Raw genomic sequence first — 16807 nt, 5'->3', positions numbered from 1 at the left:
CCTCTTAATACTTATTTGTCACCTCATGCACCTCACTTAAAAAGTCATTTTTCTCTTGTGGAACAGGACCGTGGTGCAGTTCCTGCACCAGCATCCTGCCCAGCAGCAGTAATTTTGTTAGAACACGTAGCCAGATCTCTACATTGAAGGCCAAATGATTTCAAAATAATAATAAAGAAATAATAAAATTAAAAATGAAAAAAAAAAAAACTCCAAAGCAACAAGGAAAAGTAAACATTGCTTGAACGTATTGCTTGAATGTATTGCTTGAATGTATTGCTAGAAGAAACAGTGCAAAAAACCCCTTTTGCTTGGCAAAAGTCCATGAATATTTGAGTATATGAGTATTTACAAGCTGCAGGAACTTGTTGGGGGTTCAATGATGTGCAGAGAAGTTGCCAAGGAACTGCATTTTCTTCTTCTCTGCTGCAATGAGCCTTTTCCAGCCCAGCAAACAGCAGCCCAACTCCAAAGCTGCCCCTCTGTACCAAGGAACACAATTCCTGCTGAAACTAAAGGGAAAACAGAGATTATCCAACAAATGGGGGGGCTTGGGATATGAGTAAACTCCACATTATTGACCCTGACAGCGTACGGCTGGCACCTGCGAGGGAATATTTGGGAAAGGCAGGGGGGAATGGTGTCTTGAATGACCGAAATCCCCTTCAGATTAGGGCAGAAGAGCAGCTTCACCTGCCTGTGCCTTCCTGAAATAAAGGGAAGGGTTAGGTGGGATATTGGGAAGGAATCCTTCCCTGGGAGGGTGGGCAGGCCCTGGCACAGGGTGCCCAGAGCAGCTGTGGCTGCCCCTGGATCCCTGCAAGCATCCAAGGCCAGGCTGGACACTGGGGCTTGGAGCAGCCTGGGACAGCAGAGGATGGTTAAAAGCAGGGTGGATTCATCCACGTGTTCCCAGACCCAGAAAAAGCGCCAGTTTTGGGGGTGGTTCCCCTAATGGCCGGCGTACGGATGGAGGTGCAGCGGCTCCTTACGGACACGCTGCACGTGTGGCTGCACGTGCAAGCAGATGAAGTCTCTTGGCTGCTCACCCAGGACACCTGACACTCGTGTCAACACAGCCAGCACCTTCCCTGCCGTGTCATTCCCATCCCTCATCAGCGGTGGGACACGGCCAGATCGTGTATCGAGGCTCTGAACAGGAGTTAAACCTTCCCCTGTGCTGCCACGCTGGAAACGAAACACCAGAGAATTCTAGAGTTTCCTTCTCTGCAGTTTTAAGGATTATTCCATGCCAGTGTGGGGTCACCAAGGTAAAGTCCTCAAGGTCCCCAAAGGGATTTTTTCTTTTTTTTTTTTTTTACATCTATTTACTTATTTGTTAGCAAAAGCCTTTCCTTCTGCCTTTTCCACAGTGTTATCTCCTAACCCGGCAGCTCCGATGAGCTTTGAACTCCTGAGGCTTTAGAGACTTTGTTACAGGCACAGCCAGGGATGGAGGAGAGGGATCTGAGTTCTGCTGAGCACTAATTCAAGACATGATAAATCCCTGGGACAGGGATTATACAGGCATAATACAAATATATACACATATATGTACATATACAAGTACATACAAATCCCTGGATCAGGGATTTACACAGAAAGTGAAAGGAATTTTATTTATTCCATCTATAAAAACGTTTGATACCTCCAAGCACGGTATCAGACATTTGATACCATGGTTAGGGGTATTTTTTTGATAATATTCCACTTGTAGTGTGCCAGCACAACATTTGGTCGAAGGTCGAGCCTGGTGTTTCCCACCAGGAAAAGCTGGCAGCTTTTTAGACCCTATGGACTATCAAAGGCAGGACAGGGAGACAAGGAGCCGTTCCCTCTGGAACATCTGAACTGGATTTACAGCCCTAAACATGATTTGTGAGGTTAAATGCCCTCACACACACACAAAATTCCACTGGAGAGGCAACCTGGACACCATGGTCTGGCTGAGTTCCAGGGACAGAGCTGGCTGCTGCTCCCAAGATCCTGCTCCCACTATAAAGCCATTAAGCAGAAGGAGGGGCAGGGTTAGGTGGGATACTGGGAAGGAATTGTTACCAGTGAGGGAGCTGAGGCCCTGGCACAGGGTGCCCAGAGCAGCTGTGGCTGCCCCTGGATCCCTGGCAGTGCCCAAGGCCAGGCTGGACACTGGGGCTGGGAGCAGCCTGGGACAGTGGGAGGTGTCCCTGCCATGGCAGGGGGTGGAATGGGATGGATGGGTTTGAGGTCCCTCCCAACCCCCAAACCATGCTGGGATTCCGTGACTGCTGAGGAGCTGGAGGTATCCAGCCCATGTGCTGCTGGAGCCCAGGACTCAGCCAGCCACGTCTGTGACGGGAACCTGTCCGAGGGCTCAGCACATTCCGTGAAGGGAATTCCTGCTGCTCTCTGAGCTGAGCTCTACCAGCGAAACTCTGCTGCTCAGTTCAGCAAAACCCCTGCGACCCACGCCGGGCTGAGGCACAGGGCAGGTCTGATGGCACCCTCAGAAAGTCCCCATTTAAGTGACAGGCACAGCAGCTCCCGGGATCACTGCGGAAGGGCAGGAATTGGCTGCACTCGCTGCCCCTTCTCAGTGCGTCACAAACACCTTCCCAAAGCTGCTGCTGAGCCCCAGAGCTCATCTTCTCAGCCCCTTCTGCCAGCAGAAAACAAACAGACAATCCCACTGCTCGTCAGAGAAGGGCTTCAGAGACACAGGGACAAAACCCCAGCTGAGCCTGGCCTGATCCGTATCATTGGAGGCCCAGCACTCCCTGGGCAAACGCCTCCAACTCTGCCCCGTTAATATTTTTAAAAACACATTATTGCAACCACTTCATCTGGCTCTAGAAAAAAGATGAAAAAAAAATTGTAGTAATTTCCTCAATCTGAGGAGTAATTTGCACACAGGTGGCAGATGACTCCGCAGTGAAAATAAAAATCCTCCCATGTGTCACTTAAGCAGTGCCCTGACAACTCAGGATCCTCAAGATCATTAGTATCATTACAGTGTGACTGTCTATGAGTAGGACTACAAATGGGTCAAAAAAAGCAAGTTTTGATCTAAATTTCTCTGTTTGGTCAATCAGTGCAACCTGGAGAAGTCCGGTAGTAGCTTGGGAGTTCCTCTCTGCAATGGAAAAGATCACTGCATTTCATCAGAAACTTTTAAAAAAATTCAATGTACACAATTCACTGGCAGAACTGCCAGAGCTCTAAAAAACACCTAGGAAAAGTATCATTAGAATGTGCAGTACATTTATTCTGCATATTACAACTGCAGTTCCAAATCAGTGATCCAAAGCCTTTCATTAGATCATAAAAAACTTCAGGCCAGCTTATAATGAAATCCCTAATCAAATATGAATGAATCATCTGATATGACACAATTCCTTGAATGAGAAACAGATGGAAAAGTAGTGATGATTAAGTGGTTTAGATCACAAGATATTAGTTAAGCCAAAGGAGGAGATATTTAATCACAGAATCATGGAATGGTTTGGATTGGAAGGGACCTTAAAGCTCATCTCATTCCACCCCCTGCCATGGGCAAGGACACCTCCCACTATCCCAGGGTGCTCCAAGCCCCATCCAACCTGACCCTGGGCACTTCCAGGGATGGGGAATCCACAGCTTCTCTGGGCAACAAAGGAAAGGTCTCTTTAATGAACCATCAGCAATTCCCCAGGGAACCATCTGGAGACTGCTGCTGTATTTTAGGCATCGCTGCACAAAGCATTCACCTGATATTCCCTCCACTGCCCAAAGACAAAGCAGAGCCAAATATAGCCCTGAAAATCAATATACGCTGGGGAAGAGCCTCCAGGATCTTGATAAATGTGTGTCATGCTAGAGGAGGAATTCCTAAAATCCTGGGAACGCAGGTGGCTGCTCTTTCCCCCCCCCCGGCAATAAAGTACCCCCAGTTAATTTTGGCAGAAGGCACCCTGGGGAGCTCTGCAGTGCAGGGCACAGCCACGAAAAGGGCAGGCAGACAAAGGAAACACAACCCCTGGAAATAAAGAACAGCCCATCCTCATCCTCCAGCCAGTGCTGGCATCCATCTGTCAGGAGAAGCTGATGGAAAAGAGGAATCGAGCACCGCTGTGTGGGACCACTACAGCCCCAGGACAAGCATTACCTCGAGAAACAGAAGGGACTAAAAATGAAATAAAACCAGCAGTACAAAGGTTGCACCCCGATTACCTCTTTGAGCTTGCAAATCCAGGTGGAACAGCCGGGGTGCAAACACACACGGCACACAAGCCATGGCAGCGTCGCCTCCAGGATCCCGTCTGAGACACAGAAATTCTTCCCCAAGAAACGCCTCAACCCATGATCGATTTCCATGAAACATTTATCACTCCTCATTCACCTCACAGTGCTGTTATTTTTAGCAAAGCCAGAGGCAACGGGAACAAATTCCTGAATAACCATTGAAAGGAGCCTTTCCATGCCTGCCTGCTCGTATCCTGCCATCTCCTCCTTCCCAAAGAAGCCACAAAGTTTTAGCATTCAAAGGCTCTTCCCTTCACCACCTGCTTTTATATAAATCAAAAGCACAAAACAGCCTTTCCTGTGGCAGGGAATCGGTGAGAATTCTTATTTTTGAAAATTACACTTGGTGAAGAGTCAGGACTGAGAGAATCCAGTGAATTCCGGAGCTGCTCAGTGTGAATTCATGAACTAAGCAAGGTGAGGGAAGAAGAAAGAAAAATAGCAAGTTGGGGCTTGCAGCAGAGCAAACTTTCCTGCCTTTCATCCAGGAAAGCAGCACTGCATTCACGAGCTTCACATTTAAGTGCTGCTTTCAGCTGTTAAAAGAGGGATAATCATTAATAATTCATCCCAGCTCCTCCAACTGATAACCATTTCCTCGTGGGTAAGAAAAGGAGACAGATAAATCATGACAGATAAATACATTTTCTGAGACAAAAGACAACAAAACCAGAGCTGAGAAGCTGTGGGCTCCTGCTCTTCCCAACCCACGGGGATCAGGATATGCACTTTCTGGGCTCCAGAAATAAGATCAGTTCAGGACTGCCCATCCCTGGAAGTGTCCAAGGCCAGGCTGGACAGGGCTTGGAGCAGCCTGGGATAGTGGAAGGTGTCCCTGCCCACGGGACAAGATGGGCTCCAAGGTCCATCCCAACCCAAACCAGTCTGTGATTCTCCGATTTCCAGCCTGGCCAGAGGAGTGGTTTCATTCCATGTGGAACATGGACACTGAAGTTGAGGCAGAGGTGGCCAAAAAGCTCATCCCTCTTCCATACAGCCCTGCACATGCACAAAGCACTGAGGCAGAGTTAGAGGGTCCTTAAATTATCCTGTGACCAACAAAATATGAGTTTGGGGACAGTAATAATTCAGAAAAGAGGTTCTGAAGCTTGAACTTCCCTGCTCCTCTGCAGGGAGCTGCCCAGGACCTCTGGATGTGGCAGTTCCCTCTCCTGCACAAATAACCCCAAATTCACTGAATGCAAAGGGCTTTTAATAGAAGCACAGCAGTTCAGCAAATCCCCTGTGGAAACCTGGGAGCTGGCTGAAGGGCTGTGCAGGGCTTTCCTTGCTGAGGAATGGCTCTGAAGCTGGGCACACTTCAGGAGAGCCTCTAGCAGGTGAAACACTCCTTTTCTCATTGCAGGAGCTGTGGTTTGTCCATTTGGCTTAGGGCTAGAAATGAAAGACACATATTAATAAATCGTAGGTATCGCAGGAAATGTAGTGCTGAGCTGATTTTAACTCTCAAGGCTTTAAGCTGCACTAACCTGCAGTTTCTCTGCTTCCTTGGAATCCCAGAATGGTTTGGGTGGGAAGGGACCTTAAAGCCCATCCAGTGCCACCCCAGCCATGGGCAGGGACACCTTCCACTGTCCCAGGCTGCTCCAAGCCTGGCCTTGGACACTTCCAGGGATCCAGGGGCAGCCACAGCTTCTCTGGGAATCTTATCTTACACCAGAGCATCTAAAGTGGTGGTAAAATTACCAGACCAAGGCTGCTGCCAAAAGGAACTGCAGCTTTTCAATAACCCAACGAGAGGACAGGGTTGAACCTGCTTAGTGTCCGGGCGTGACATTAAAATGATTTTTCCTAGAACTCACTTTTGATGATAATTTGGGGGGTTTGGATGGGTTTGTCCCCCATCCTGGGCTTCATGTGTATATCCATACTATACATCAGGATATTCTGAACACTGAAGGAAAGCCTTTCTGAGGGGGAGCTACTTCTGGGGTACAACAAATGCTCATGTTGCTCCCGAGCTGACACATCCCAGTCTGAACCAGGACGGGATCCTGTCAGGAGCCCAAGTCCCTGCTGCTTGGGCAGCTCCCTGGACCTGCTTCAGAGCTGTTTGGTGCCTTTCTGGAGGAGGTGCTGAAGGAGAGTTTGGAGGTGGGGAGCCATGAGGGCATCCCCTTCCTCTGAGAGGGGGAATTAACAACAGCCCGGAGCAGCTGGAACACCCCTCCTTCCCCTCACAGGCAGGGATTCATCTCTGGCTGCAAAACCAGGCGACAACATCAGTCCAGAGGCTCGTACCAACCATTTAATCCCACATACATCAACATTATTTTTGCGAATGGCTGTGGAAGTGAGAGTGGATAATTAGATCTAGCAAGGAGAAAAAAGCAGCAGGGAGCTGAAATCTCCCACTTAATGCTCTGCATTGGAAGGGACCTCATCCCTTTCCACAGGCAGGGACACCTCCCACTATCCCAGGCTGCTCCAAGCCCCAATGTCCAGCCTGGCCTTGGACACTTCCAGGGATGCAGAGGCAGCCACAGCTGCTCTGAGAAATCTGTACCAGGGCCTCACCAGCCTCTGACTTAAAAAAAAAAAAGAATGAAGGGAAGCAACGTTGCTGAATAAAGTTAATTTATTCCTTTTCCTCCCCCGGGCCAAAGGCGCAGCGATCCTCGGAGCCCGAGGCAGAGAGGCAGCGCTATCAGACAGATGATGATTGCACTCCTGAGCAGGATGTGGGCTGTGGGGGCTTTGTCTTGTTGTACTTCTGCGAGCACCTCAGAAATTCAGAAGCACCAATTACGGCTGATGCGCCTTTGAAAAGGGAAAATGTTTCCCTTCCTCCAATTAATCTTTAATTTATACAGAAAAGAAGATAGAAATAATTTTCACTGCTGATGACTGAACTCGGTTCTACTCAACCAAATTCGCTCCTAAAAACCATCTCATAAAATTGCTGTAAATATTTCTCGGTTTGTAGCTGAAATGCCCTGCAGGATGGAGGATTTTTAGAACTTTCTCACCATTTCACATCAGAGAAAAACAACTAACAAGGGTCAAACCTCTCCTTCACTTGGTTCGTGGTGAAGAGAAAAACATTTTGGTTTCCTACAAGCACACCACAGTGATTTTATCTGAAATAGAAATGCAGCATAAAAGCTCAAGGACCACTCAAGTTCATTCAACCTTACCCTGACCTGGGCAGGAGAATGTTTTAATCAAAATATCCCAGGACACAATCAAGTCTTTTTTTTTCCTCCTTAAGCTGTTTTTTAACACCATTATTTCAGTCATGCCTGAGACTTGGAACACCACCCTACAATCCCACACACAACTCGTTTTTCCAGAGCAATGCTTGGTGTTGCTTCTCCTTTCTTCTCTCACAAAGATCTGCAGCAAACTCCTAAAGACAAGAATGATAAAAACCAGATACGGCAATCCCAGGATGGTTTGGGTTGGGAAGGACCTTAGAGCTCATCCCATCCCACCCCTGCCACGGGCAGGGACACCTCCCACTGTCCCAGGCTGCTCCAAGCCCCAATGTCCAGCCTGGCCTTGGGCACTGCCAGGGATCCAGGGGCAGCCACAGCTGCTCTGGGCACCCTGGGCCAGGGCCTGCCCACCCTCCCAGGGAACAATTCCTTCCCAAGATCCCATCCAGCCCTGCCCTCTGGCACTGGGAAGCCATTCCCTGTGTCCTGTCCCTCCATGCCTTGTCCCCAGTCCCTCTGCAGCTCTCCTGGAGCCCCTTTAGGCCCTGCAAGGGGCTCTGAGCCCTCCCTGGAGCCTTCTCTCCTCCAGGTGAGCACCCCCAGCTCTCCCAGCCTAAGTTCCATTCCCACAGCCCAAATACTGGGAGAACCATCTGCCAAAGAGATGGGGCTTCCCACCTCTCATTCAACCTACTTCGCACCAGCACAGCTCCCCAGGGATCCCTGCCTCAATGTTCTTCCAAAAGCACAGAGGTGAGCTATTAGAAATTGTCAAAATGGAGTCCAAACAGCAAGAACTCCCCAAATCCTGCATGGCTCCATTAAACAGCCTCACTTCACCTGGGCAAAACCAGCCAGAACAGACTCTACCATCAGGCTCCCCAAGCTCTCAACCTCAGAAAGAAACATTAAATTTAGCCAGCAATCAAAACCAATACCAAAATAAAGGGGATTGAAGATTCCAACCCATCCCTTTCCCAATCCTGGCCGATGATCCACAGAGCCACAAAATCCACCCCGGCTCACGAGCGAGGTGAGGGCAGTAAAACCTGTAAGTTGACCTGTGCTACCACAGGGATGTTAAAAGGAGAATGCCTGTGAGGGTTAGGACAACAGAACCTCCCTTACCTGACGGACACGTCTGGGAGCACACGGAGGGGACAGGGATTTCTCACAGTCCGAAGCCAAACGCCCGTGCCTGGTGAACAACCATCTCTTCCTTTTTCCCCCCAATGCTACAACTCTACCTCCTTGAAAGTTTCCTTCCCCAGATATGCATTTGAGGCCACAAAAATCTAGGTTAGGCCACAGCCCACTTTCTTCTCCCCCTCCCAATGTAGCGAAGTTGTTTTGAATAAACTTCGTTTACATCTTTCCAACTGGCACTACCAGAAGTGCTCAGATCTTCTGCGAGATCTCATCCTTAAGAGAAAAGGGCCTGAGGGAATTTTGGGAGGCAACAGAGAAGGGAAAGTTGGAGGTTTGGAAGATCTGAGCTGCTCCCTGCAGAGCAGATAAAGTTTCCTGTATCCTATCACCCCTAGTACAAATATCTGCTTGTACCTGGAAGACAGAAGGGGGAAACACAACAGCCAGCAGCAGATTGTTTCCCACAGAATTCCATGTGCTGGGAGCAGAACTTTGGTCTCCATCACTCACAGAGCTGCAGCCACGAGCCTTTAAGAGCTCCCCCAGCCCGGTCAGGAGCAGCCAGGACAAGGAGCAGGAGGACAAGCCCCAGGAGATGCTGTGGCAGGATCATTATGAGAGGGAGAACAGCAAACAGCCCGGAGCCCGGCGTGACACACTTTGATCAGCCCGGCCTTGGCTCCCTGTCCCTTCTCCCTAACGAGAGCAGCAGCTCCAAAACCTCCTCGGCTCCCCAGTGCTCCTTCTGGGCTGGGGAAGGACTCGTTCAGATGCTGCTTTGTGCTCCCATCCTCTCCTTTCCAAGGCAAACCAAGCACCCCCCACCAGGCTGGGCTCCCCTCAGCGCCCTGCAAGACTCCCAGGGCTGCTGTGCTCCATTCCCAAATCCCACTCTCCCAGCCTGGGAAAGCAGAGGTGTGCAAGTCCTAACAGACTTTGTTCCAGCACTCTGCATTTGCATTCTGCTCTCCCACTCGCAAGGCAGAGCTGCAGAGCGTTTTCCTGCACCCCCAGCACAGGAACGAGGCTTAATAGGAAGCTTTTTCCTTACCAGAGCTGGGCATGTGGTTCACTCGAGGTGGATTCAACAGCTCCACTGGCTGGTCTCTGCCAGAAAGCCCATCTGGAAAGAGGGGAGGGAAAAAAAAAAGTAAAATCACATCAACACTTTGGGTAGCTGAGCTATTTTTAGCCATTCCAAGCAGAAAAAATAATCAGCAACCAATTATCGATGCAGAGCAGAAACACAAGTAGCATGAATCAATGGAAACAAGAACATTCCCAGGACAGCTAAAGCAGGAAATGAAGGAGGCTCTACCCCGAATTACGCCCAGGTTTTCCTGGTCTTTAAGCCCGCAGCTGGTGCTGAACCCAACCTGAGGAAATAGGGATGTCAGCTCACAAACCTTACCAGAGAACAGCTAAACTGCCGCTCCTTCCTTGCTGGGAGAACTGAGTTAAGACAGAGACGCAGCCCCACAGAGCAAAGTTGAGGAATGGCTGGAATATGCCAGGGAGATGTTAAGGAAAACTGACAAATCACTGCAGGAGATTAAAATGCAGAGACATGCATAACAAGCCCCATTTTGCATAAGTTTGGATCTCAGAAAGGCATTAAAAACATACTTTGTAAATGAGATGCACAAATCCATCTTGCTGAAGCAGTTCCCTATTTAAAATATTTCCAAGATCGTATCTTGCATCCAGGTAGAGTTAAACAGAACAACCAGTGTTGGAGACTGCCACACCTGAGTTTCTAGTCACCCATTCCCCTCCCAGGAAAGCTGAAGCAAAAAATGCTAAATTATGTTTTCAGTGCAATTATGAACACTGGGATACAGAAAATTTATCTCAAACCCATTTGTTCCACCTCTGCCAGTCTGTCTCACTTTTCCCCTCCAACCCCTTTCTGTGCTGCAGCTCTGATAGGATCAAGCCAAACCCTGTCTGGAGACATCAAAGAAGCCACTCCATCTCTCTCAGGCAAAGGACAGTGCTAGAAAAACGTTAAGATTTGTTTTCTTCTCCCTGTTTTCTCCATTTTTCTGGAGAGAAGGCACAGTCGGGGATTTCTCCATGTCTTGCCTGGGTTCACCTCCACTGACTACGGATTGAAGGGGAAGAGCAAAACATCACTATTTCAAATATAATTGAGCCATCAGAGTCAGTGGAGAGCACAGCCCAGGAAAATTCCCAGTTTTCCTGGGGAGCAGAGTATTTTCAGCTTCTCTGCTGGGCAGTTTCAGATGAAGACGAGCCTTCAGAGGAGAAGAACCCATGGACAAAGCAGAGCCCTGCAGCAGCACCCAGGTGCTCTGTGAGACAAATCCAGGTCAATTTCAGGGACTTTTAAGACCTGTTTAATTCTAAGAAATAAAGAATTTTTTCCACTGATTAAAAAAAAGTATTCCTTTCCACTCATTTAAAAAAACCCAAACCCAAAAACCAACGCTTTGCCACCTTTGTTTCAAAACGAGGATTAGATTAATCACAGCAGAACATTTAGGAACATCTTTTAAAGCACTGACACCTGAAAGACTCGAAGCAAAACCGAGCGATGCGAGACTGAGGTTCTGTCTTTGCTGTCCAAATAAAGCTCTATAAAAGAAAATATTAAGTATAAAATAAGAAATAAAGCTCTGAATCTCTGGAGTCCTCCCTCAGCACAAGGATGTGGAGCTGCTGGAGCAGTGCAGAGAGGTCAAGCCACATAATCAGGGTTTGACTTCTTACAAGCCATAGACCCTGGTTTGAATACTGAGACAACCCAGACAAGCTACGAAATATTCCCCAGCTCTCTGCTGGCCAAATTGGTCCTAAGCTACTAAAAAGAACTGGCCAGAAAACATCCTCCCAAATTGGCTCTGTGTGAATCAGGCTGATGATTTCCCCAAAACTCTGCAACAAAGTGCTCTGTCCACCGAGCCTGGAGGGAGGCAGACACCAGCCTGTCTGATTCATGGCTCGAGTCAGGGAACATTTAGTGGAGCTTAATTTCCAGATGGGTATTTCTACTCATTAATTAACAAAATGAAGCCATAATTCATTGATGGAAACTCGAACACGTTGTTTTTAATCTTAATCTGTTCCAAAGAGTTGTTTAAGTTATTCAGAAAATATAGCCAGGACAGGTTTGGAAGTAGCTGAGCTTGCAGGATTTAAAGATGTTGAAAATAGCAAAACAAAGGCAAAATATTTACGAGTTCACTCCAGAACAAACCAGAAACATGACAGATAAAAACCCTCAGAAAAGATGAAGCAGCAAAATGAACGATTTCACAGAATCAGAGAATTGTCAAGGTTGGAAAAGACCTCTGAGATCATCAAGTCCATCCAGGGCAAAACCAAACCAGATGAGGACAAGGAAATACAACTTCACCGCTTTAGAAAGACAAGAAATGAAGAAGAATAGAAGGCTGAAACATTCAATGAGGTCTTAAAGAAAACTGCAAGCAGCCTGACTATAATTAACTCTGATGAGCTTCAAAATGTAGGGCAGAACTGGGAACGAAGAGGTTATTTAAATAGTTTTCCATGTATTCAGATCTTTCGACCTGATGCAAATCACCCTGGCCTACCTGAATTCCTGGAGGGAAGTGATGAGCAACTAAAAATTATCTTTAAAGGATACCTGCAGTAGAGGAAAAATTCTACAGAGGTGCAGAAGTAAAACTTTAGGGAAGACAGGGAGAAAGGCAGGAGCAAAGGGTAGAGAAAATCAGCATTAGTGACTCGGATTTGCTCCCTTTGGAGCTTGAAATGCAGAATCCAAGGTGAAAAACAGATGGATGGAAGATGCAGTGACAGAAGAGTAAAACCTTCCCACGGTGATGGCGACAGAAAGAAGTACAACTACCAACGGGAAATAGCTGGCCAAGCAAGGCCAGAAGAAGGAAAAGCCAAAGGATTTCCCCAAACCACACAGTCCCCACTCAGCAGTGATGCAGAGGATCCAAGCTCCCTCCTGGATGCATGAACAGGGGCACGTGCAAAGTCACCCCTCGGGGACGCAGCAGCCTCGGCGGCCACGGCTTCAGGTTCAACACCTGAAGATGAATTATGGGCAACCAAGAGGGAAACCTCAGAGAGAAGATTTTTTTATTAAATGGGACAGAGGCGCTGCAGAACTCAGTTTTGCCAGCATCAGCCTGGTTCTCCACTGAGGGAAGGCAACAGAGTGGTCCAGAGGCGTTTTCAGGATGAGCAGCTTTCTGCTAACGCTGCGAGTTTGAGACCACTTGACCAACTTCTGTCTCCTTTGCTCATAAATCTTCTGGACAGCACCTCACTGCACAACAGCAATCAGGGGCCTCTGAGCAGGCAGGGAATTCACTGGGAGGGTGGGCAGGCCCTGGCCCAGGGTGCCCAGAGCAGCTGAGGCTGCCCCTGGATCCCTCCCTGGCAGTGTCCAAGGCCAGGCTGGACATTGGGGCTTGGAGCAGCTTGGGACAGTGGGAGGTGTCCCTGCCCATGGCAGGGGGGGGAAGCAGATGAGCTTTAAGGCCCCAGATCATGCTCCTTGCCCCTAAGCAAGGCTGCCCAGTGCTCCACAAGCCAGCACAAGCCTCATCCCTTGTCACCAGGCTGTTCACACGAGAGCCCTGGCAGTGCCCAGCAGCTCCGTGCTGTCTCCATTACATGTGTCAGCCCACAGCAATTCCATGGATCTCCTCCAGGCACAGGAACGTGGGGTGTCCTTCCCCCTGCTATCAGTATCCACGCACCAGAGCCAGGCTATAAAAAGCACCTTGCATTCTGTCCCCGAGCCGGGTCGGGGGGCACAACGTGCACACAGAAGGTTTCTCTGCGTTCCTTCCGGGCAGGATCTGGGGAGGGTCCGTGGGTGGCTCTGCTCGAACGTTTGGCTGAATTTAAAAACCAGATCATGCACTACCCTTGGAGCCTTGGGATGCCAGGCAGCTAAAACAGGCTGGCTGAGGAATTAAAAAGCCTCCACCCCTGACCGTTAAGCACAGGCCACTGGAACACCCTGACTTGCATATCAAGCGTGTGTGACAAGTTACAATATTAGCAATGAGAACGCTAATTACCATGGGCGCGTTATTTATCTGTCTGCTCATACGGAATTTACAGAGGGGGGAGAAAAAAAGACAAAAAAAAAATCCTTCAACGTTTACAAGAAAGCAATTAGGGCAGCAAATGGATTATTTCTCTTTAAACCTATGAGAAAATGCTCAGTGCATATTTCCTCTCTAATTTGTCTGCACTCAAGGAGCTATTTTTGGAAGTCTCCCTAGACTGTATTGTAGCACCACATGTACTGTAATGGCATTTTAATTAGCCCAGAGAGCTGGAAGATGCACTCTGCATCCGAAAGAGAAGCAGCCTAACAAAATGAGAGCATCCTTTCCCTTCCCTTCTCGGAGATTTACAGCAGCCATCAAGCCCAAATACCAATTATGGCTTCGGCTGGAACCGACTGCGGCTGCTATAAAAACCCAGCGCGCCGCCCCGGCCCGCGGAACTCCGCGCAGACAAACCCGGGATTTAAGCACTGTTTACTCATCCCTTAAAGGTGGATGGTAAAAATAAAAGCGCTGCAGCCACGCACGGGCAGAACGGGGCACGGGAGGAGGGGAGACAAGTGAAAAAGAGATGGGTCTGTTGGAGTTACCAGAACGCCTGTTCAGAGGAGAGTTAACCCAACCCCGTCCGTGTGGGGTTGTTTGGGGGAATTTTTTAACTATTAGGGTTACTACAACTACAGCTAATACTGAAGTGAGCCGCCTCGCCTTGCCAGGGAGTGACATCGCATCACCATCACCAGGATGGCCTGGTGTATATATCTATATGTATCTAATTTGCCTTCATTCTGACTGCTTGCTGTGGATGCAGTAGAAAGTAGGTCAGGCTGGTGGCTTCCTCAGCTCTGGAGGAGGCTGGCACACCTGGAATAGCAAACCCCCTCGTGCCCTTGACAATCCTGACTGCTCCAGAGACATTCCAGAGTCCAGATATCCAGATGTCAGTTCCACTGAAGCCAGGAGCCCACCCCAGCACTCAGCACCTCGCTAGTGAGAACCAGGATGAGGCCCAAGCTTTCTTTTGCATTAGAATCCACACAAATACCTCACAAGAATCTGAAGGTACTCAGGTATAACATTTACAAGAGCTTGGTACTGCTCTCCTACCCTGGACCCTGTAAAGGTAAATCCTGCAGGTCACAGTTTGGTTAACATCAAAGTGAAAGCATAAAAGGAAACATAAAAAAGTTTGAGGCTGGGTTGGATGGAGCTCTGAGCAACCCGATCCAGTGAGAGGCACCCCTGGCCACGGCAGGGGCTTGGAACTGGATGGTCTTCAAGGTCCCTTCCAACCCAAACCCTCCCGGGCTTCTAATGCTCAGCAGCTGCTAACACAAAAAGCAACACTTAATTTATTACTAGGAAGTGATCCTAGAAACCAAAATACCTAAGAAGCGTTTAAACAGGAAGCTGCGGTCCTCAAGGTGTTGACAGGCTGATATCCAAATGACAAGACACCACTTTTCCCTGGAAGCATTGTGTTCCACTTCCTATGCCATTATTTTCCTTAATTCCCTGCGGTGGGAGGACGAAGCAACTCCCACCAAACGTGACAATCTTCAGCCTCCTCAGCAGACTCCGATGACTTCATCCGCACACAGCTGAGGAGATGTGTCACTCTGGAGATCCACGGGAACAAAATAATCCTTTACGTCTAAACGCGAGTGAGCAGAGGCTGGGAGTAACCCATCCACTCCACCGGAGACAGCCAGAAGGAGGAGCTGCCCATTCCAGGATATTTGATTCCCTTCCCCTGTGAGCAAGGAAAGCCAGAAACCTTCCCCCCAGCCAGCTTTCCCACTGCCCCCCAACAAAGCACGCAGGGGAGGAGGAATAAAACAGGTTAAAGGGAGAGAATGTGCACTACACATTTCATGTCCATTTTCCCTTCCAAGTGAAAAAAACTCACGTATTTCATGCTGGTTTTCAGTCCATTTTTCTGTAACTGGTTTCAAAACCAGCTCATTTGGAAACAACCACGGAGAGTCGGGTAATACTAGGGCTGAGCTCAAGCACACACCTGAAGCACCACCACCCTGCTCACCCGTGGCACCCGGACCCTGAGGACGGCTCAGGAGAGACGAAGAGCCCAGGAAGCCGCGCGTCCCCCTCACACGCACCTGGCAGGCACAGCCTCCCACAGAGCTGCGCGGGCCCGGGGAGCAGCGGCGTCCCGACCATTCCCAGAGCAGCGGGATCCCGGCCGCGGGCGCTCTGCTGCCGGCCAGCCTCAGCCCGTCCGGCCTCTGCGCTGTCAGCAAAGGCTGAGCTCTGCTTTCCCCTCGCAGGCGCCGCCCACGGAGTGACATTCCCAGGCACGGAGCCCTGTCCCGGGCCCGGCTCTGTTTCAGGCCGAGCCGTGTCCCGCAGTGTCTCTGCTGTGGCCAAGGCCAGAAGTCCTCTGCTGGTGGCCACCCCGCACCTCCCGCTGGCCAGCGCAAAGCAAACCCCAAAGCACAGCTCAGGGCTTCTGCTGCCAGCATTCCTGGTGTCCCCAGGGCGCTGGGAGACTCGGGGTGGGATCTGCAGGATGCACCATCGGTCCCCGGTGATAGATGCTGCAGGATCAGCCTGGCACTCTGCACAGCACCTCCCCGCTATCCCAGCCTTATCCCATAGAGAGCCAGCCGGGATCAACACCAGGCAGCAGCAAAAGCACCCCTGTCTACCTGTTCTTGACATAATTTCCTTATCACAAGGCTGGAGCCCCTCTGCCCTGGAGCCAGGCTGGGAGAGCTGGGGAAGAGAAGGGAAGGCTCCAAGGAGAGCTCCAGGGAGGGCCTAAAGGGGCTCCAGGAGAGCTGCAGAGGGACTGGGGACAAGGCATGGGGGGACAGGACACAGGGAATGGCTTCCCAGTGCCAGAGGGCAGGGAGAGATGGGGTATTGGGAAGGAATTGTTCCCTGGGAGGGTGGGCAGGCCCTGGCACAGGGTGCCCAGAGCAGCTGGGGCTGCCCCTGGATCCCTGGCAGTGCCCAAGGCCAGGCTGAACACAGCTTGGAGCAGCCTGGGACAGTGGGAGGTGTCCCTGCCCATGGCAGGGGGTGGAATGGGATGAGATTTAAGGTCCCTCCCAACCCAACCCGCCCTAGGATACTGTGATTCCATAATACCTGCCGCTACCCGCTAGCTTTAGGCTGTCTGTATACATCATCTTCGTGTCAATTATGTAC

General features: G+C 49.7%; 1 protein-coding gene across 9 annotated transcripts in view; it reads right to left on the bottom strand.

Moving 5' to 3' along the window:
• HDAC4 (histone deacetylase 4) overlaps positions 1 to 16807 on the bottom strand; it is a 175171-nt gene that overhangs the window by 92518 nt on the left and 65846 nt on the right. For 5 of the 9 annotated variants that reach the window (XM_082285035.1, XM_082285038.1, XM_082285037.1 and 2 more), the window contains exons 1-2: positions 15754 to 15871; positions 9640 to 9711 (exon numbers count right to left, since the gene is read on the bottom strand). In XM_082285035.1, coding sequence (XP_082141161.1) covers positions 9640 to 9711; positions 15754 to 15814 — 133 coding nt within the window. In that variant the 5' untranslated portion in view covers positions 15815 to 15871. Of the gene's footprint in view, positions 1 to 9639; positions 9712 to 15020; positions 15253 to 15753; positions 15872 to 16807 lie in introns of those variants that run through there. The other 4 variants (XM_082285040.1, XM_082285041.1, XM_082285043.1 and 1 more) reach the window with 2 other exon arrangements.

This window comes from Coloeus monedula (assembly GCF_965178545.1).
Source record: "Coloeus monedula genome assembly, chromosome: 7".
In the NCBI taxonomy this organism is placed as follows: Eukaryota; Metazoa; Chordata; class Aves; order Passeriformes; family Corvidae; genus Coloeus; species Coloeus monedula.
The sequence above is the reverse complement of the archived record's forward strand: the minus strand, read 5'-3'. Positions and strand labels throughout refer to the sequence as shown.